This window comes from Microtus ochrogaster, chromosome 8 (genome assembly GCF_000317375.1).
Source record: "Microtus ochrogaster isolate Prairie Vole_2 chromosome 8, MicOch1.0, whole genome shotgun sequence".
Taxonomy (NCBI): domain Eukaryota; kingdom Metazoa; phylum Chordata; class Mammalia; order Rodentia; family Cricetidae; genus Microtus; species Microtus ochrogaster.
The window spans coordinates 70,121,578-70,142,562 of NC_022015.1; the positions used below are offsets into that span (position 1 = coordinate 70,121,578).

The 20,985-nt window shown below is 53.9% G+C and overlaps 1 protein-coding gene across 2 annotated transcripts; it reads right to left on the reverse strand.

Annotated features, from left to right (window-relative positions):
- Positions 1-95: 95 nt before the first annotated feature.
- Loxl4 (lysyl oxidase like 4) lies at positions 96-14,829 on the reverse strand. 2 transcript variants are annotated; one of them, XM_005352307.2, is made up of 14 exons: positions 14,550-14,829; positions 13,853-14,031; positions 12,830-13,035; positions 11,523-11,561; positions 11,156-11,375; positions 10,362-10,545; positions 10,081-10,235; positions 9,309-9,476; positions 8,434-8,596; positions 5,619-5,862; positions 4,377-4,492; positions 3,606-3,742; positions 3,144-3,255; positions 96-565 (listed from the first exon to the last, which is right to left on the reverse strand). In XM_005352307.2, exons 1-14 carry the CDS (start codon positions 14,827-14,829, stop codon positions 495-497), a joined length of 2,274 nt encoding a protein of 757 aa, XP_005352364.1. In that variant the 3' UTR covers positions 96-494. The 2 variants fall into 2 exon arrangements, with proteins under 2 accessions (XP_005352364.1, XP_005352365.1); XM_005352308.2 differs by having other exon boundaries at positions 10,362-10,548.
- Between the last annotated feature and the right edge of the window lie 6,156 nt (positions 14,830-20,985).

Sequence of the window (20,985 nt, forward strand, 5' to 3'; positions counted from 1 at the left end):
TCACCAACTTCTCTGCCAGGTGTGACTTTGACACCATTATTTGCACAGAGTTCGTTACAGAGAGCTGACACCACTTCTTGTGTTCTTTGGTCCTCTGTCCTCGCTCCTCCAGGACATCTAAGTGGTCCTCAGAGCACCACTCAGATGGGGCGTTGGCCACAGTTCATCCCTACGGAACTTAGAGCTTCTGAAACTGAGAACTGTGCATCACGTTTTAAAACAGATTGAGTCTCCTTAAGGAAGAGAAGGCTTAGCTGGCCAAAGCTTCAAGGCCATGCTATATAGGCCATAGGCACTAGGAAGAGGCTTAGAGCCATCCTGAGAGTGCTGCCATCCAGGGTGGTGATCTGGCCATCAAAATGCTTCCTGAGCAGGTTCTCGGTGCTCCTTGTCACTGGCCCCTTGTCCTGTGCGCCGGGGCTCTGTGAAGGGCACGGCTCCCGTAAGCTGAGGTATCTGGTGTGTAGCTGAGCTGGGACTGTGCAGTACTGGCTTCAGATCAGGTTGTTCCTGAGTCGCTGTTCCTGCTCCAGGGAGAGCTCTGCATTGGGTCGGGAGGAATCTCCTGGGGGTCAAAGGAAAATAGCTAAGTAGCCAAACCCACAGCAGCCCCTTTCCATCCGGCCAGTCATGGGCACAGACACGGTCTATCGAGTGGGAAGGGCTAGCCAGTGCTTTGTTCCCTCTCCAGGTTCATTCCGTGCCCTGGGAACTGGCCACCCTACTTGCCTTGTCCCTGGTTTCTACCTGGAAACTCAACAGCAACAGGAGGTTGGGAGTGGGTGGAAAGGCCAGCCATCTCCTCTGCTGTGGGTCTGGAGTGGCAGGGATTGCCCGGGACTATAGCTCCAACCTGCTTCACCTTCCCCAATGGTGCTAGCTGTTGCCTGGCTCCCAGATGCCCCTTCCCCCTACAAGCTTACAGGGGATAGTAGTTTTCCACTCCTTTATCCCTGGGCTCAGCGTCACTTGCTTCCTAGTCCTCTAATGTGCTCCTTCAGGTGCATTGCAGTGAGCTCTGACGTTTGTGTGAGGACTCTGTTGGGCTCTACCTCCTGGCATTGTTTTTCTGTTCTTCATCACTGCCCTGGTTCCCTGGCAGGCCAAATATGGAGGCTCTGTTGTCCCAATTCCTTTCACATTCTTGTCAGCAGAGTTTACTCAGTTACCCAGATGTGAAGCTTAAATGCTCCTTCTCATTCTCCCCCAGAGAGTTACTTTGAAAACAAATGAGACCAGGGATGTAGCTCAGTGATAGGATGCCTGCCTAGCCCCTGGAATACGCGCCTATGTGAACTCAATACCATGGAAGAAATTTGAAAACAAACATTGTTCCTTGACTGGAATTTGTCAGTGTGGTTCCTAGAAGCCCATGGGATGTAAGCGTCAGTGTCCCTGTTTCAGAGATGGAAAAACCAGGAATTGCTCCCTGTCGCTGAATCAGGACCCCAGCCCTGGTGCCTTGTTATCCCAGGGCCTTGGAATCCCAGGGAATGCTTCATCACAGCACGGCCTCCTGTAGCCCCTCCCTGGAGAGCACTTCAGTGATCTGTTTCTAGAAAAGAAAACTACCCAGGCAGAGCAGCACGTGCCTGTCCTCAGTAATGCCTGGACCTAGGAGGCTGAGGCAGAGAATGCTCCAAGTTCAAGGCCAACCTGAACTGCATACCAATACTTTTCAAACAACAAAATTTTTTAATTTTAAAGGAAAAAAATCTGTAGCTGGAGGAATAGCTCAGCAGTAAAGTGTGTACACTGCTCTTGAGGTCCTGATGTTGGCTCCCAGCACCACACTGTAGGGCTTACAATGGCCTGTAACTCCAGTTCAGGGGAATCCAATGCCTCGAGGCTCCATGGACACTTTGCACTTGTGCATATACCTTCACACACACACACACACACACATACACAAAGTATTAAAAAGAAGAAGAAGGAGAAGGAAGAAGGAGGAAGAGGAGGAGGAGGAGGAGAAAGAAAGAAAGGAAAGAAAGAAAGAAAGAAAAAGAAAGGAACCCTCAGGTTGCAATTTCCTGTCTTAAAGAGTGGTGTAGTGGGCCGAGTTTAGAAGGCAGTCACATAGGATGCTCTTTGTCCTCTCTAACTCCCCCTCTTCCAGAACCCCACTCAAATGCCTCTTCCTGACATCTAGCCTCCAGGTTTTGCTTGCTCCCCAGCTACTTTATACCCTTTGGGGGAGGCTCACCATATTAGGGTTATCTGTTTGTATGCCTGTACCCCCTCTGCTGATTCTACTGTCTGAGCCTGATCAACACAGTTAGGGTCTCCAAACATTGACAGAAAGGCCAGCTCAGCACACACACACCCTTAGCAAGTCTAGACACTGCTCAACTATAGGATAAAGGATTCTGTACAAAAGGCAGCTGCTTCCTTCCTCTGCCCAGCTTATAGCTGGAGGGAACAGTAGAGACCAAGGGGAACTTTCCCTGAGAAGGCAGCAGTTCGGGAAAACTACAGGAAAGGGGGCACAGATGACAAGAAAAGTTTTTTTTTTTTTTATGTTCATTAAGTTTCTTTTTTTTCTCTCTCTTTTTTTTTAAATTTATTTATTTATTGAGGATTTCTGCCTCCTCCCCGCCACCGCCTCCCATTTCCCTCCCCCTCCCCCCATCAAGTCCCTCTCCCTCATCAGCTTGAAGAGCCATCAGGGTTCCCTGACCTGTGGGAAGTCCAAGGACCGCCCACCTCCATCCAGGTTTAGTAAGTTGAGCATCCAAACTGCCCAGGCCCCCCCAAAGCCAGCACTTGCAGTAGGATATTTTTTTTTTTTGAGACAGAGTTTCTCTACATACTCTGGCTGTCCTATGTAGACCAGGCTGGCCTTAACTCAGTGGTCTGCCTGCCTCTGCCTCCCAAATCCTGGGATTAAAGGGATGTACTACTACACCCAGCCAGGAAAAGAAAATCTTGCTGTGGCTTGAGAGGATAGGAAAGATATTGAGACTGGAAATTCACTTTACAGTCAGTCATTCATAACGGGGTGTAGTCGCTGGGTGGAGAGGTTGACGGTCCGACCAATGTCATCCCATCCATAGCCATCTGTGCATACCACAAGTCACACCCAGGTACCTAGAAAGTTTCCCAGCTCCCTCCTTCGTAAGCCGTCGTCACCACGGCTGAGTTACCTGTATGGCAGTTGTGCAGCCAGACTCGCTGCCCGTCATACTTGCAGCGGCAGCGCACCATGTTGTTGGAGAAATCGGACTCCGCCACATCGTTTGTGGGGTTCACAACCACCTGCAGGGGAGGGGACAGCAAGGTAGGTGATGTGCTTTCTGAGTGAGTTGACATGGAAGGTTCTTTACACCTTGCCTACTATTTTACAGAGCTGCCTTTCTGTACCCTGATGTGCTGGTCTGTAGTCACCCTCAGGAAGTGCACATCAGTGTCAGTGTCCTCTTCCCAGATGAGGACTAGGAATTGCCCAGTGTCCACTGAATAGAGACCCAAGCCCAGAGCTTCGGCATTCCCGTGAGGGCTCGTCCCCTACAACACAGCTCCTCAAAGGGACAGAGCTGCTGGATCCCACAGGAAACCACCTTCCTCTGAGCCCGGAGCATCTGTAGCTGCTGGGAATTTGACCTTACCTGGAAGATGTAGTCCCCTGGACGAACATCTGTGATATCCACCCACTGGCAATCGATGTCATGCCGGTACGTGTCCCAGCAGCCTACAGCCACTCCCTGTTCCCCAAAGTTGGCACACGCATAACGCCGCTGCACTCCTGTAAGGGAGAGTACGTAATTATGGCATCAAGAAGGCACGTGTGACCAGGCACTGCGTGGTCCTTCGTAGGCTTCAGCAGTTAGTCTTCAAACTGGCTTTACCACCTCTGGACTTGTGCCAGGTGCATGAGTTTGGGGGCTATGGTTCAGGTAAATGACTTGCCTGAGTATAGAATCATGTTAGCTGAATTTGGCGCGGGCAAACTACATCTGTGACAAGGACAGTGACACTTTGGATGCTCTAGTAAAACTCTGTTGGCCTAAGAAGTGTGGGTTTTGATTCCGTCCACCAGTCCTCAGAAGGTCTGGTGTTTACCCGGTTACATTACTAAGGGATCAGACTGTGGGGTACAAGCAGGAAATAACACATTCCCACCCTCCGAGAGCTGCTGAACGTGTTGAGTCTTTTAAGGTGGTACAGAGTGCTGAGAAGTGAGAGGAAATGAGAACTTTCCGCCGAAGGTTTCAGAAGGCAGAAATTGAAGTTTCTGAATTGCCCTGAGTGCTATTGCCAAGCTGTACTCTTCAGAAGCCTGGGGCTAGTGAGCAGGGAAGAGAGGAGCTTGACCCCAAAGGTACTTGAGAGATCCGTTAGAGTGCCGCGGGAGGCTACGTGAATAGGAACCCACAAACCTGTGGGGCAGTTTGTGTCTTCTAGACAGAAGCTGGCCTTATGCCCCTCAGCCACTTTGGAGCCATTGAGCGTGAGCAGGTCATAATGGGTGAAGACTTCAATGCTGTGGTAGTGCCTGAGGAAGAAGCAGAGCTGTCAACCCCACAGCGACAGGAATGGGTCATCTGGAGAGGTTAGCAGGGAAGGTTGAGGCCCCGTCATTACCCAAGGAGGAAAGTCATAATCACAGGGCAGTGCCCTTCCCAAACCCAAGATTAGCGTGCTCACAGACTTCTTTGCTGACACTCCTGCCTGTCAGGCAGCAAGGCTCAGCTGTCCCCTTTACTCGGAATCTTAATTCAGGTATGTTTAAAAAAAAAAATAGTACAAACAGCCCCTGGCAGCCTTCAGAAGGTTGGGACTTTGGCTCTAGGATCCAAGGCAGAGGTGGGGTTGGGAGGCGTTGGCCCAGAAATGGCCTCATAGTGAAGAAGATGGGGAGAGAATTTACTCTGCTCCGTCAGCCTGGGACCAAATTGCTGCCATATTTTCCAATCCAGTGGTAATGGCAGTTACCAGATGGTAAGTGCGTGTTACCAAAAAAGGTGCTTATTAACTCAGTCAAGGCCAAGTCCCCAAATTTCTGCCCATTCCTCTCAGCTTTTCCTACACACGGCTATGTCCTGAAAGAAAATAGTACAAATCCCTCCCACTCCACCTCTGTCACAGACATTGCCTCTCCTCTTTCTGGTCTGGAGCTTCCTTATAAGAAAGGATGCTCATCCTCTCCTTTTGTACCAGACTGTTCCCTGCCATTCTTTTGAGGCTTCACCTTGTTATTACAGAAACCTGCCAATCTCTTCTGCAGAGCAACCATTCTATTTGGGGTCTCCAGGTTTCTGGGGTCCCCATTTTACTTAGCTTCTGAAGACTGGGGCCACCTAAGGTCCAATATGGGAAATGTGTAACACCATGCTAACAGAGACCAACTACTGGCAATCACATCTCTTTGTAATATTGCTGTGGGCAATTGGCCCCATGCGTGCCATCCACATGGTTACATCCAAGGAAGGTTGTAAGGGTGTGGGGGCAGGTAGATGCTCCAGGGATTCCCCTTGTCTCCTGGAGTAAGGCTAGCCAGGAGGCTAGAAAAGCAGACTTAACCAGGAATTTACCTGAGGCCAGGGAAAACCAAACTGTTTAGTCCTGGGACTCCATTTTCGTCCCTCACCCTCTAGAGCCAAGTGTGGGCCGGTACCAACCTGTGGCACTGGTGCCAAATCCAGCTGTGGCGACCAGCCTTGGGACGGAAGTCGGCCCGGCCAAGGTTGTAGATCTGTGAGGAGAAGCGCAGCAAGCGCCGGTGTCCGTAGGGCCAGTCCATGAGGTCAGCAGACTTTGAGAGGCAGTTTTCCTCATGCGCACAATACAGCATGCTGAGCGGACGGTCCTCCAAGTAGGCCGTCTCTTGTACCAGCTGGGCATTCATCACAAGGTCTGGGGCAGCTGGGCGGTAGGGGGCAAGGTGGGGGGCGCAATGAGAAGGCAGCAGAGCTTGCTCTCCAGCCTGAGCACAGACTCTCCCCCAGACTACCGAAGGAGCACCGGACAAGGGCAACTGAGTCAGGGGATGTGAGTTCTCATGATAGGCAGCTCCGCTGTCATGGTGGAGGTCATGGTTTGGAGCCAGCCTTCACCATTCCTGAGTTTCTGACTGTGCTGTCATTTACCGGCTCTGTGACTGTTTAATGCTTCTGTGTCTCATGTTTGCCATCTACAAGGTGGGAATCATATTGGTAATATTAATAGGTACTATCTGTAATGGACGTAGCACATTGTCCTGCAGTAAATAGGAAATGGATGTAAGCTATTATTTCTTTTGTAAAATGCTTTTTTTTTTAAAAAAAAATCGTACAAAGTGCTTTCAAGTAGCTTAGTGGGTAAGAGCTTTTCTAAGGCTTTACTGATACCTGACTTGGTTGTTTCAGCCAAGTCCTGTCTTTTCCTGGGCCTCAGTCTCTTGGTGGCTCTTGGAGCCAGAGGACCAGATTGGAAAATGAAGGACTTGGTCCTGGAGCCTGCCCCTCAACTGTGCTGTCCAGGCTGCTGCGGTATGGGCCCGTGCTCCCTGGAGCCTGCCCCCCAACTGTGCTGTCCAGGCTGCTGCGGTATGGTCCCGTGCTCCCTGGAGCCTGCCCCTCAACTGTGCTGTCCAGGCTGCTGCAGTGTGGTCCCATGCTCCCTCTAGTTGGTCCATTCTAGCCTAGCCACTACCACAGGCGTCCCAGGCACCCAGAGTATCTCCAGGGCTGCTCTGCATGCATGAGGCCAACCTGAGGTCAGCAAGATGGCTCAGCCAGTAAAAGTGCATGCCCGGCTACCTGAGTTCAATCCTTTTGTTCCAAGTGGAGAGAACTGACTCTCAAAAGTTACATGCATACCGCCCCCCCCAACAATAACAATAATCTTAGTTTTTTTAAAAAAAAAAATCTGGTGTGCCTAAGTCTCACTAGTCAGCTCAGCCTCTCTCTTCCCCTTTAAGGGGCTCTTGCTTCTGAAGCCTTTACCCTCGCTGGCCTTAAGCGTGGAGACTGGTATGGCCTTCCTCACAGCAGTGGGGGGTTTAGCTATCTGGGCCGAGGCAGCTGGGGGAAAGACTCTGTGTGGATAAGAACGGATGGGAACACTGGCTTGTGTGTCTGGCCTTGCTGGGAATGTGCTACACTGCATGATGCCGGTTGTGTCGAGAGCGGATGGGAACACTGGCTTGTGTGTCTGTCCTTGCTGGGAGTGTGCTACACTGCATGATGCCTTTGTGTCAGAGAGCGGATGGGACACTGGCTTGTGTGTCAGGCCAGGCTGGGAGTATGCTATGCTGCATGATGCCTGTTGTGTCACTCAGTATTCATGCACTTGGACTTCCTGTGGCTTCTGTTGGAGAAATCCAGGATAGGGCCACTGACAGACCTGAGCTCCTGAAGGAAAGGAGAGCATTCAGAGGGAGGGAGGGGAAAACAAAAAAGAGGGAGAAAGAGAGAGAGAGAGAGAGAGAGAGAGAGAGAGAGAGAGAGAGAGAGAGAGAGGGAGGGAGAGGGAGGAGAGAGGGAGGGGGGGGGAGGGAGAGAGAGAGAGAGAGAGAGAGAGAGAGAGAGAGGAAGGAAGAGGGAGGAGAGAGGGAGGGAGGGATAGGGAGTGATAGAGACAGAGAGAGACAGAGGGGGGAGGGATGGAGGAGAGAGAGGAGGTGGGGTGAGTACAAGCTGCTGGTTGGCTACCTGCCCAGCTGTTAGCACCAGATGTGCTCAAGAAGACAGCTGCCTTGGAGGAAAGGGAAAGTCTGAGGTTGCCAAGCAGGGGGACTGAGAGCAGGTAACCAGCATGCCGTGAGGTCTGGGTGGAGAGGGCACCACTGACATCCTGTCTCCTTCAGGGGAGGGTGAGAAGGGTGGGCCCAGGGTTCTCCCAAGGGCCTGATCACTGACGGGTTAAGATGTCTTAGGGTTGGAGCGTGGCTGGGAAGAAGGTCAAGTGGCCTCCGGGGTTGGTGCCAGCCTGCAGCCTTTGGGCTGGATGTAATTATCTTGGCTCCGGCTGTGTTGGTCAGTGTCAAACAGACGCTGCTACCCTGAGAATCTGGGTCTGTGGGGTGAACTCTTGCCACAAAATAGTCTTGTCCTCGAGCCTGCTGGGTAAATGCCATGGCTTGGCCCTAGGCTCTGTGTGCCTCCCATTTGCATATCCTCTACAGCGCATTTCAAAGTATTTCCTACAAACAGCAATGGATTCATTTTCTGTTGTAACTCAGCACACACGCAGTTCCTAGAAAAGCCATTCCCCTCACGAAATGGGATGGTGGCCGCCTTTCCGGGTCTGTTCCACTCTTCTAAAGCTGTTGTTCACGATCCCCAACTCAAAAGCCCTCTTTTAGTTCCTTGTGCTTTTGTGTTTTTCAATTTTCATTCTCACAGAGACTTCAAGAGGGAGGTGGGCAGGGCAGGCTTTCAGCTGCACAGCTGGCGAATAGGGAGCTGCTGTGTCCCGTCCCTGACCCTGTCACCCACCCGTCCCATCACTCACTGTTCATGCAGGCGACCCCTGCTGAGAAGCGTCCTGGGCCATGGGAGCAGTGCACAGGCCCATGCCTCTGACACTGCTGAAGGGCCAGCTCTGTGCCCAAGCAGCGAACCCCGCTCATCACCACCTCCTTGGCCTCTGGTGTTCCCTGCCAGTACCAGGTATCCTAGGAAGACAGCCAGCATCCTTCAATCAGAGCAGAGACGGACTGCCATGTACGTCATTCCAGTGCCTCCATCAAGCCATCCCCACCAGGCAGTCCGGCACAGGCTGTAAAATCTCATGGGCAATCCATGTCACATTTGAACCCCTCTGATATTAAAAGTCTATGTCATTGGGGCAATTCCCTGCTGCCTGTGACACTGCCCTGTCCACCTCCAAGAAGGCAGCACTGCTGCTTGATCAGGACAAGCCGGATCCCTCATTCCTGCATCAGGTAGTGTGTCCCCATTCCCAGCTGCTCCTCTCACCCCAACCAGGGCAGAGCCCAGGCCTCTGAGTGAAGTCTGCCCTTGCACCGCCCAGCAGCAGGCCCGTTGGCTATGATGATTTTTGCCCCTGTAACATTTACCCTTGCACTATGCAGTCTTCTCTCCGGAGAGCACACTGCATCCCTGGGCCCCTCATTTCCTCAACTGAGTCAAACTTTTGCTGGCCACAGACCTGGCTAACTGTATTCCCCACAGATGAAGATAGACAGCAGGCCATCTGAGCAGGCTTCCCTCACCTGGGCTCTTACCTATCACAGCATCCCCAACCCTCATAGCTTCACTCAGTGAGTGACTGCTGAATGAAGGAATGGCCAGCAGCTCTGGCAGAGTTTAGTCCTGCTAGCCCATGGGGCTGAGGCTCTACAGGAGGAGGCAGCGGGAGCCTACCTTGATAGCGAAGTTGGCATATCCCAGGCCAAGTTGTCGGCAGGTAACCATGGCTTCCATGAGCCCCCAGTGGTCACTGCATACAGTCCCCCAGCGTGGGACCCCATTCACCTCCACCTGCACCTCCACCACTCCCTCTTCGTGGTTGCGCCCGCCAGCCAAGCGCACCTATAAAAGTCAGAGGTGTTCAAGGGGAGAAGCCAGGATTGCAGGCCACCGCCACCCGTCTCCTCTGGTATGAGCTTAGTTCATTAGCTAGTGTGTGATAGCCCTGCGCGCTAAAGAAATCTGACTTCGAGTGCTTGTGGCAGGGGTTTCTGTCCTGGCGCTTGCCTTCCTCCTACCTAATCCTCCCACCATTAGTGATGACTCTGTTTGCCAAGGGTGTTTGTAACTGCCACTTTGTTGACTGTCACTGCTTTAGAGAGTCAGCACCATTTTCCAAGATGCCGGCAGTTTTGCCCACAGTCCCCGGTGCCACTCCCCAGCACTGCTTTCAGAGGGCCCTGGCTTAAAGCACCTTCCTTCTCAACTTTGTTCAGGACCTGGGAGTGTGAGGCAGTGTGTCTGCCATAAAGTCCCACGTCTCTCTGCCATCCAGGGCAATATATGTGGGCCAGGTGACGGAAGAGAGTTCTTCAGGCCAGCCCCAAGGGCACTTGGATCACCACAGCAGAAGCAGTAGCTGTTCCGAACCCCTCCCCCTGGCTCCAGGTTGTGCCCTGAGGGCTGCCCAGACTCTGCCTAAGGACATGCTCAGACCTAAACCCACCTGATTTTGAAAGCCCATGTCGGGGATGTTGCACCTGACAGCAGCGTCATTTGTATGTTGACAACCATTCTGGGACCCTTCTAGAGCAAGGCAGTCACTCAGGGCCCGCTCGTACCCCCGGCAGCGTACCTCGCTCAGGTGGATGGGTCCTAACCCTGCAGGGAAGAGCGTACTGTGTGAAGCTCCTCTAAATCACACCTGTGACTTTTCTGTTCTGGGCCACCAAGACAGCCAGCGGCATATCTGGATCCCCCCTACATACCCCATACCTCCTTGCTCACCTTGGCCCAGCTGGGCCCCAAAAAGGGCCTCCCTGGCAGAGCCAAAGCCAAGCTGACGGCACACGACGCTGGCTGAGATGAGGTTCCACCTGTGGTCACAGACTGTGCCCCACTGGCGGTTCACGAGCACTTCCACACGGCCTTCACCCACCTGAGCCCCAGAGCGCAGGCGCACCTTCAGCTCCTGCTAAAGAGGAGAAAGCCGGCTTCAGGAAGGGCAGCCAGGGGCACTGAGCCACAGGGTGGACTTTGGCATGGGGCTCCTTCAAGCTTCAAGGCCAGAGCCAAGGCCCAGTTTCTAATCCTGCCTTTGACTTCCCACAATTATCCCTTTTCAGCCTCTGCTTCTTCAGTGACGTGGGGGAGAAGGAGATGGGTTCCCTCTTTTCTTTTTTTTGTAATTGGGTTTCTCTGTGTAGCTTTGGCTGTCCTTGAACTCACATAAAGCCACCTGTCTCTGCCTCCTGAGTGCTGGGATTAATGGAATGTGCCACCACTGCCCGGCTCTCGCCTACTTTTTTTTAAACAAAAGGCCAGGCTCAGGTTCAATACCTTCACTTCTGCAGCTACAATTTAATTACAATTTAATTAATTCACAGTTGTCTTCTATCCATGGCAAGTGATGTCAACTTTCCATCTCTGGTGGGATGATAAATGATCTTCTTTAAAAAAAAAAAAAAACCCAAGGTTCTTTAATTCTGTGAACCCAGCTCCTCTCTCCTCTACCCACTGGGCAGGGCACTGCTGAGAAGGATTGCCACCTTCAGGCTGGTCAAGGGTACCCTAGGGCCTACCTCTGCATGGGACTCCTTGCGCCTGGGCTTCGATTTCTGTGGGCGAAAGTGGGGCCCCGGCACACAGCTGACCACAGCGTGCATGCCGCCTGGACAGGCTGGCCGAAGCTTGCCCCTTCCTGGAGCCACCTGTATCTGGCACTTGGCCAAGTGGGGCTCTGTCCCCAGACAGTCAACCCGATGAATCCAGAAGGAGTTCTTCTTTGTCAGGCTATTCAGCCTGGAAGACAAGGAAGTATGAGTGGAGGGCTTGAATGGGAATAAGGGAGCTCAGGGGAGAAGGGGAGAGAAAGAAAAGAGATCAGAGGAGGAGGGGGAGGCACTTCATGCCACATGTATGTCTACCCCCTAAAATACCCCTCCTCACCTAGACTTGGGATCCTTCATCTTCAGATTCCAGACTTTTCTGTGGTAGAGAAAACAGATACGGTGGGGAGGGGTGCAAGAATCCTCCGCCCCCCACTTGGTTCCTCAGTTCTGAAGTTTATAGCAGACTTCACAGCTCGTAGACTTTCCCCCAGATCTTCTCCTCCCCATCCCTCTTCCTCTCTTTCTTTTCCTCTCTGTTTCTCCCTCTGAAGTCTCCACTGTGGCGAGGCTGCCATGGAATATGCAACTCATTCTTGCCACTCTCAGTTCACACGAAGGGATCCTTCAGGGGGTCCCTGAGAGAAGAGAGCTGGGAAAGGCCCCTTGAGAGCAGTGGAGAGCCTTGTTGGGGGGATTGGGGCAGGAACTGCCATCCAGGCTGTAACCAGGGCTGCTCTGCTGAAGGGCAGTAAGTCAGCAGGGCCTAATTTGCAGTTACCAGGTGGTGGGGAGCCAAGGGCCCATGTCACCATCATCCCCAGGACAGAGTCACGTGGCTGCTCACCATGCTTTTGATGCAGAACCACGCTGCTCTAAGCCAGAAGCAAGGGACTTGCAATGGCCTAGATGAAGCCTGGCAACCCAATAGGGGTGGGGCAGCTAGATGATTCACAGGCCCCCAGGGGGAGTCCTCTGTCTTGAGAAAGGCTTGAGGGTGTCATTGACACAGCTGGTAGGACTGGGGTGGTGGGGGTTATTTATGGAGTCGATGTGATCTTCTGTGACAGTTTGGCCACATTTCTGACAGAGTATTTTTATGTCTGCTTTACGCAAACACCCCACCCAGGGACCTTGCTTATATGCAACCCAGTTATGGTCTGGCTGGAATCAGAGCAGGAGTTCCCGGGACAGCTCAGAGTCCCAGCAGAGGCCATGTCTACCCCAACCAGAGCTAGTTCCTGATGGAGCCAAGACCAGGATACACTCTGTCTACACTGTAAGGACCTTCAGTAAAGTCCTTTTAACTGGGGACACAAAGTTTCCCATTCAATTGTGTTCATTGGGTACCACATTCGGTTCTTTCTATTGGTTTGGCAAGTGTGGACTTTACTTTCTGACCACTTCTAGATGAGTCTCAGGACCTCGAAGTTCCTTGCTCACTCTTAGCTATCTTGAAGGGTCCATAACTCAGCAAGTCCAGGAGATGTCCTCAGTTGGTGTGTTTTCCTCCAACACGTGAGGACTGCTCTGCCACAGACCTCCACCCTATCCGTGTGGCCCTCCAGAATCTCACTGAACCCTTCAAGGTTCACGCCACACACACGCAAACACACAGGACCAGCTTGGCAACCCTGCCCCTCCTACCTGTAGTAGTGATGGTTGACAGGTACCTGGCTGGGAAAGCCCAGCATCCCGCACACAACCCTGCTGTTGTTCATGGTCCAGCCCTGGTCACACACCTGCCTCCAGTGGCCCTCGTACCGCACCTCCACAGCCCCCTCAGTCACAGGGCTGTGCCTTTTGGCACTGGCGAGGATGGGTTTGAGCCGCACCTCTTCCAGCCGCTGGCCCTGCAAGGCATAGAGTCACGTCACCACAGGCCAGATCCCTAGGGTCCTGTAGGCCCTCTGTAAGCCTCCTGTAGATAGCTGCAGATCTTCCTGAGAAAGCCAGGCTCAGAACCATCTTCCCTCCCCTCATTGTCAGGCCCAGAGAGAGGGAAGCATTTACTGAAGGCTACAGGGGAAGTGGGAGCCAAAGTCTTGGTTCGTCTAGATCCTCTCCCTCCTCTTTTCAGATCTATCAAACTGGGGTCAAGACAGGAGCCCTTCGAGGATGGGGGTGTTTGTTGAGCATGGAGGGGTCTTCCCTGTGCCACCCAGACAAGAGCTGAAATGGGCACGAACTGTTGCCTGAGACCATCCTCTGTATCCTGTGGACCCACCACCCTATCCCTGAGTGACTTAAGCCAGTGTGGAACCCCCATGGTGGCCCATTGTAGATCCAGTGTGCCAGGGCCAGCTGTCCTCAGGCAGAGGCTGCCTGGCAGCAGAGGGTGGGAGCCAGCTTGCTACCCTGCCCATTACTGTTGTTTGGCTTGGGCTGTTTTTAGCTTGGGGTTGTTTGTGCTGGGAAGAGGCAGCAATTGTGGCCAAGCCTTGTGGGTGAAGCAGCCCCCTTGCCCCACGTCCCTCATGGGGAACAGCTTCTGAGGTTCCCAGCAGGCCGAGCGTCTGGTCCCTTGACTGGTTCTTCACTAAGCTGAGGTCAGGATTGCGCTCAGCCCAGCGCTCTTCATTCCTTCGCCTTCCTCCAGGCTCACCCTGCAGGAGGCTTTCTGCTCTGCCCAGCCCTCAGCTCAGGACAGGACCTGGACAGCCTCCTCACCTGGGGCCCAAGGGCATTGGAGACCTTCTCAGAGTGGTAGCCACGCTGGCGCTGTGGGTGGCATACCACCCCAACATCTTCCGAGTGTCTGCAGTCACTGACACCCCAGCCGTTAGATGTGCACTGGTCCAGGGTGTTCTCGGTGCCCAAACAATGTACATTGTCCAGCCAGATGGGGCCTGCCAGGGAGGGGAGGGGAGCTCAAGGATGAGGGGAGAGACACCCTTCTCCTGGGTGGGACCCTACACTATCAAATACTGAGGAGCAAGGGAGAAGAAGGGAATTGGTTCTCTTGGGGGGGGGCGTCTTAGTATTCACACCCCTGCCCACTGCCTGCTTCCTCTTGGAGTCGGGTCCACAGAAACTGTCTGGATAGTGGTAGGTCGATCTAGTGATCAGACCCACCTGTTCATCTGTCTGTCCTTCTGTCTGTCACTGTCTAAACACCCATTATATGCAAATCACTCTGCTCAGAGAAGTTGCAGTTAGTGATGGTGATGCTGGTAATCCAAGGGAGACTGGGAAGGTCAGAGCCGAGGTCCTCTGCAGCTCTACTTAGGAAGGCTCTTCAAGAGGACATTTGAACTGAATGGGCTTCTAGAAAGTTCTGTTGGAGCCTCAGGGAGCCTTGTCCTAAGAGAAAGAAGCTGGCTCCCATCTCTTTGCATCCTGTGGGGCGGTGTCTCCCGTCACTCACCCTCCCCTTGGCCATACTTGGCACTGTGTGCCCAGGTCAAGGCTGACTCAAAACCCAGCTGCCGGCAGGCCACTGTAGCCTCCTGGAGAGCGAAGTCATCGTCACACACAGTGCCCCACTGGCCCTGGTGCAGCACCTCCAGGCGGCCCTCCTCTGGCCTGTTTGCTGGACCCACCAGCCGGAGCTTCTTGGTGCCTGATGACTGTGGCCTGCCAGATGGGGCTTGGCCTAGCAGCAGCAGCAGGGACAGAGAGAAAGTGACTGATGGGGGCCACATCATGGTGACTTCAGGGGCACCTGGGGAAGGAACAGACAGTGATCACCACCTCCACCTATCCTCACGGCGTGTAGGTAGGAAGAGGAAAGGCCTGCTCACCAAATGCTGTCCCTGGAACTTCCACGGTACCCTCAGGCAAGACGCACCTGCCATCTGATGTTTCTGGCACCCCAAGTTGAGGGTAAAATGCTACTCCTGAACCCACAAAAAGGTGCATGGAATGCTGGGGTAGGAAGGAATATTCAGGGGAGTCAGGGCTCTTCCATTGCTACCGTGTGGCCTGGCCTAGCCTTTTATTCCAAGGTGAGGAGGCTAAGCCAAATCTCACCTGCTGTCTCCTCTGGTTTGGGTGGCCTGGCGCAACAGCCACAGCCCAGGCTCATGCAGCTGTGTGGCCCGTGCATTGTTTACACTTTTGGGAGGAACCTGGCTTGGGGCCACTTATTCAGCCAGGTGTAGGGACATGGAAGTGAAGACATTATATACTCCACACCTTCACTACACACAGAAGGGGATCTGGGGGAGGCTTTTAAAGAAGAGATGTGTAAGCTGGGCATGGGAGCTCCCACCTATAATCATAGTACCTAAGAGATAAAGGTCAAGTGTTCAAGGTCAGCCTCAATTATCTGATGAGTTCAAGACCAGCCTGAACCACATGAGACCCTGTCTCAAAAACCAACTAACCAAACCAAGAAAGAACCATTAAAAAAAGAAGGACCATTTAACCTGGGTCTTGTTGGATGAATAAGAGTTCTCCCAGGCTGGAAAGAGAGCAGTCCAGCTGGAGAGGACAGGGTGGGCAAAAGAAGGAAGAGGGAAAGAAGTTAAGCAAGAGTAGAGCAGGAGGTGCCCACCTGCCATGCCTGCCTGAGATTTGGAAGGGGAGGGAGGTGCAGGCAGATGGTCAGGGGTGTGTGTGTTCCCTTCATGTTGTAAAAAATGAGGAACCCTGGGAGGGTTCAGGCAGGGACACATACATTAGAGGGAGGGTCAAGCTGCATCCCTTAGTCCTGGGACTGGAGAGCAGGGCAGGACACAGAGATGAACCATGGCTGAATACAGCTACTAGAGTCTCTGAGGCCCCCACTGCTGACTTTCCTCCACCCTGGCTCTGGAGGTCACTATGGGAATGGATGGAGAAGACTGACACCCTGCCAATGCTGTGTCTTCTGAATGGTAAACACACACACAGACACACACACAGAGAGAGAGAGAGAGAGAGAGAGAGAGAGAGAGAGAGAGAGAGAGAGAGAGAGAGAGAGAGAGAGAGAGAGAGAGAGAAGAGGAGAGGAGAGGAGAGAGAGAGAGAGAGAGAGAGAGAGAGAGAGAGAGAGAGAGAGGATCTTGCTATTTAGCTAGAGCTGGCCTTGAGTTGGGACCCTCCTGCCTCTGCTTCCCAACTCCCAGGATTACAGATGTGCCAGGACAGCTGGCCTCTTGGGGATTATCAGTTAGGCCAGGTGATGAGGCACAGAAGGGAAGGCATTAAACACTACTCCTTAGCCTCGCCACACACAGAGCAGGAGGACTGGGAAGGCTTTTAAAGGCAGGACAGGTCAGCCAGGAATGGGAGCATCAGCATGTAATCCCAGCACTTGGGAGCTGGAGGCAGGAAGATCCAGAGTTGAAAGTCAGCCTTAGCTACCTGGCAACCCTGCTCATGAGGGAGTTCATGAGCCAGAGTAGAGAAGGTCCTGGACCCTGCCACTCCAGTCCCCAAGGATGGCATCCAGCTGTGGTGAGGACTTCCTCTGTATCCCTGGTGCCCAGAATGGTGCCAGATGTGAAGATGGCACTCCAAACCATCAATGGTTGCCTGTGCGTGAGGTGCCATGCATGGAGCTTGAGTCTTGAGACAGGGGAGTCAGACTGCCTGAGTTCAAATTGTCTAGACAACTTTGCACCTCAGTATCCCCTCTCTGTAAGATGGGGGTGACAACATCTACAATAAGTCAAATACAATAACAACAGTTAATAAGACTGCTCACTGGACGGACCCACGCCGGTCTCTTAGAAGAGGAACTTGCAGCAGTGAGCTATCAATAGCACCACGGCAGCTAGAAAGAACCGCTGATCTCCACTGTCCAAGTGTGGTCCCTAGACTCACCCCTGTCCTCCCCCACACCATGAAGTCAGACTCCCCCTACCCCATCTGCCCACTGAGGCTGGGCCCCTGCCATCGTCCACTGGCCCAGCTGCACTTTCTTCCAGATGCCAACACTGGCCTAGTGTCACTGCAATTCAAGAGCCCAGGAGGCTGCTAGCTGACAGCCAGCAGAATGCTCTCTGCTGCTTCCCCGTGTGCCCCTTTCCTCCTGTTCGCTCCTCTGAGGAGGTGGGCACCAAGGTTTGAGCCACACCAAAGTCACCCCAGACAGAGAGCATTCCCTCCCCCAAGGAACAAGAGGGGATGAGAAGCTCTGGTCTGGCAGCCTGGGGCCACTGGGTCTGAGCTGAGAGGCAGCTGCTCTCCCGACAGGAAGCAGAGAACTAACTGCCGTCAATGGCAAGGGTCCAGGTGTCTCGGTTTGCACACCTGTAAGAGGAACAGTGGTCCTAGGGTGTGACATGTTATTGGGGGTCTCTGGTGGGCTGAGCTGTTCTGTTTTGGGGCTTGTGGCTAAGGTCCACACAGCATGGAGGAGGTCTCCTCAGAAGGCACGAGACAGGGATCTTCTGCAGCAAGAGCCTGGGCTCTAAGCCAGGGCAGTGCTCTTCTGTTCAAGCTACCAGGAGGCAGACCCTGGGAGGGGTCCGCCCCCATATTTCCCACCCACTCCGGGATCCCGTAACTGTTACTCACACCAAACTCTTCTCGTCATCCCCCCCCCCCAAGAGCCTTCATCTCCAAGAGCTCAAGATTTTGCGCCTGTTGCTCATTCTACTCAGATTGTTAAACTCCTACACACACTTCAACACCCAGTTCAAATGCTACCCCGTCCAGTAAGGCCTCCCAGTATCCACAGAACTGAGTGCAGAAGGAGGGCAGGCTGAGAATTAGCCCTTGGAGAAGGAAGCAGTCTCTTCCCAAAGGAAAAAGGGAATGAGCGGGGGAGGGAGCGGGGGAGGGAGCCGGGAGATAGAATAGGAATGCCCGGTAGAAGCATGTCAGAATAGGCATCTTCATTTCACACATGGAAAGGTAAGGCACAGAGAAATGAAATAGCCGGGCTGGCCAGGAGTCAAACAGGCCACCTGGCTCCGGGCTGGGCTCTCAAAACCGCAGAGTGAGGGATGCTGGATCAGGGAGGGAGAGACAAGGTGACTGGAGCGCCACCTTTTGCTGGTCAGGGCTCTGGTGTAGGCACCAGTCCTGCCTGCTGCCCAGGGGCAGATCCAGGACCCTGGCAGGCCCGGGCTGAGCACCTGTGCTGGTAGGGAGAGCTGGCAAAGGGCGATTGCCTGAAAGAGGAGCACAAGAACGTGGGGGAAGCTGTCTTGGAGCCCCAGCTGTCGGTCACTTCTACTCCTTTCTCTGCAGCTCTCTGGGACCTGCTCTGGGCTCTGCACCCTGGCAGCATCATTGTCGTGGGTAAAGCAGAGCCTAAAAATGGGCCTCCACCTGTATAGGGTTGGGGAAGGTGGGGCTTGAAACCCTCTGCCTCCGTTCCCTCTTTCACCTTGTCTCCCGCAGTCAGCTCTGGGTAGGTAATTGGGGAGCCCAGCTCTGCCCTGGTGCTTAGTACCCCAAGTCACAGGAGTGACATCTGGTTCTATACAGGTTTTACCCTGTCCCTAGCATTCTTGCAGGGTGAGAAATGATTACACAAGTGTGTTCACAAAACTAGCACACAGATTCCCTCGGGCCAGGGCACACCACCCATGTAGCCTTGGACTGACTCCCCCAACTTGGGCACTTGTCTAGTGGAGAAGCAGGTGGTGACCCGGGGGCTAGGCCGACATGTCCATGGGGTCCCTCATCCCTCATAGTCCCTCGGAACCCTTAGAGGCCTGCCCACCGCGAGAGACAGAGAAATAAGGACAGACAGCAAGAGGCAAGCCGGAGGAATCCCGTCAAGTTGGAGCTCACCGGCTGGGTCCGGAGGTTGGGGCTGGGCTGGCGCCGCAGCCAAGCAGCGCTAACGGGCCTCTCGGGGCGCCCTGGGGGCTTTTATCCGCCAGTCTCCCGCCCCCAGTCGGGGCCTTCCCCGGGGAGGCCGCTGGCCCCGCCCCGGGCGCGCCTGTGTGCACGGGCGCCCCGCCCGGCCGGCCATCAGCCAGGCAAGCAGTTCGGGACAGGGCCAAGCCGGGAAGTCCCAGGCGCTGTGGGGAGCACAGGGGGTTGGTTAATAGAGTCCCGGGAGAGGCGCGATGGGGGCGAGGATCAGGTCTGCGAGTCCCGTTGCACGCGTGGTTTCCTCCTTTGTCTCATATGAGATCAAGAGTGTGTCCCTTTGACCTCGTGGCACTGAGCTCCCCACAGCTTTAGGTGTGGATCCCGTGGGCTGCTTATGCTGGACAATGCAGGTGCCCCTTTGGGGTGAGCTCCCTGTTCCAGTGAGTGGTAGGATACTGCTGCTTGAGTAAGGGGGTAGCCGCTCTGTGACCTGAATGCAGGTTCACTGAATGCAGCCTGAGAGGTGCTCTGCTCACTGTGAGACCCGAGACAGGACTTGCTTCCCAGAGTCATAAGCCACACTGGGGACAACTTAAGACTTGGCCCTTGTCAGGCTAAGGGGTCGGGGGATGGAGGGGCAATGGTGGATAGTGAGGAGTGAGAGGCTATGGAATATAACACATGAAGGAAGGCCTGAGACAGGGAGCCCCTAGCTGAAGTAACTACCCGGCTCCAGGCCTCAGACTACCCAGTCTCGGTCCTGTCCGCTCCTTCAGGATCTCACTTGTGAAATGGACAGAAGTGTTCAGCTTCTTCTCACCTAGGCCCAGAGCAGTGTGGCTTGTCTCCCACCTCCGGCCTTACCAGGTGTCCCTGTAAGGGCTCCTTCATTCAGGACCCTCTGTTGATTTTCTCCTATGTGCTAGAAAAAGGGCTGTGATGCTAGACACTGGCAGGGGGCTGCCCCAGTCTGGAGAGGGAGGATGTACAAATAAACATGACCTCAAGGCAGGAGGTAATGAGAGCCAGGATGACACTTATCGGCCAGGTCACCGTTACCCTGTTGCCAGAGACCTGGGTCCACCCCTGGCTGCTCATGTCTAAGATGTACCCCCAGTGGCCCTGCCCCACCCGACCTGGACCCAAAACATTCCCTGGGATGAATCAACAGGAAAGAATGCTCCCAGCCCCGGGTCAGTGGCAGAGACAGCAACCTGGCTCCTCCCACAGGGACAATGAGGCAGCTGTGGACCAGGATACCAGGTATGCCTGGGCCTCCGCCCAGCCACCTCTAATGCTGAGCCAAGAGCAACATGGAGGCTCCGCCTGCTGCCAGTCACCCACCAGGCTGGCCTGGCTGCCCAGAGCTAAAAATACCTTGGAGCCCAATGAATGAATTGATGTCCTCCGGAAGTCCTTATTTGTAAGACTGGGCAGAGGCGTGATGGGCAGTGGATGAGGGGGCTCCCCTGAGAAGTGAGGATACCGGCCTAGACTTAATTGTAGAGGGATTTTCCCAAGGAACCATACCCTCATTCTTTATTTCCTTTCTGAGACAGGGCTTCTCTGTACAGCCCTGGCTGTCCTGGCACTTAGTCTGTAGATCAGGCTGGCCTCAAACTCAGAGATCTGCCTGCCTCTGCTTGGGATAAAAGGCGTGCACCCCCACTGCCCAGACTTATACCCTCAATCTTAAGTACCATTTTGTGAGGGTCGAAAGGGAGAACTCAGTTCATCTCTGCTGGCTGTGATTGGATTGAAATGCTGGAATTTAACTGGGCCTGCAGTCTCCTCCTTCCCGCCTGGCTGGACTCCCAGGCCCTCAGCCCAGGGTCTGTGACCCCCCACCATACTCTTCAAGGCCACGCCTGTGTCTGCCTTGCCTCTGCAGCTCTTTGACCTTCTTGTTTATCCTAACCCAGAGTCTTTTTACCAGGCCTGCCATTCAACAGACACTCAGTCATTATATGGTCCTAGGGGTCAGGGGTCCCCAGACTGGTTCTGGGAAGACACAGACAAGCTCCCTGTGGTCCTGTCCTCCCCTTAGTGAGTTTGTAGAGTAGGGATACATTCAACCAACCCGTCAGGAGAGGCCCCTGCCG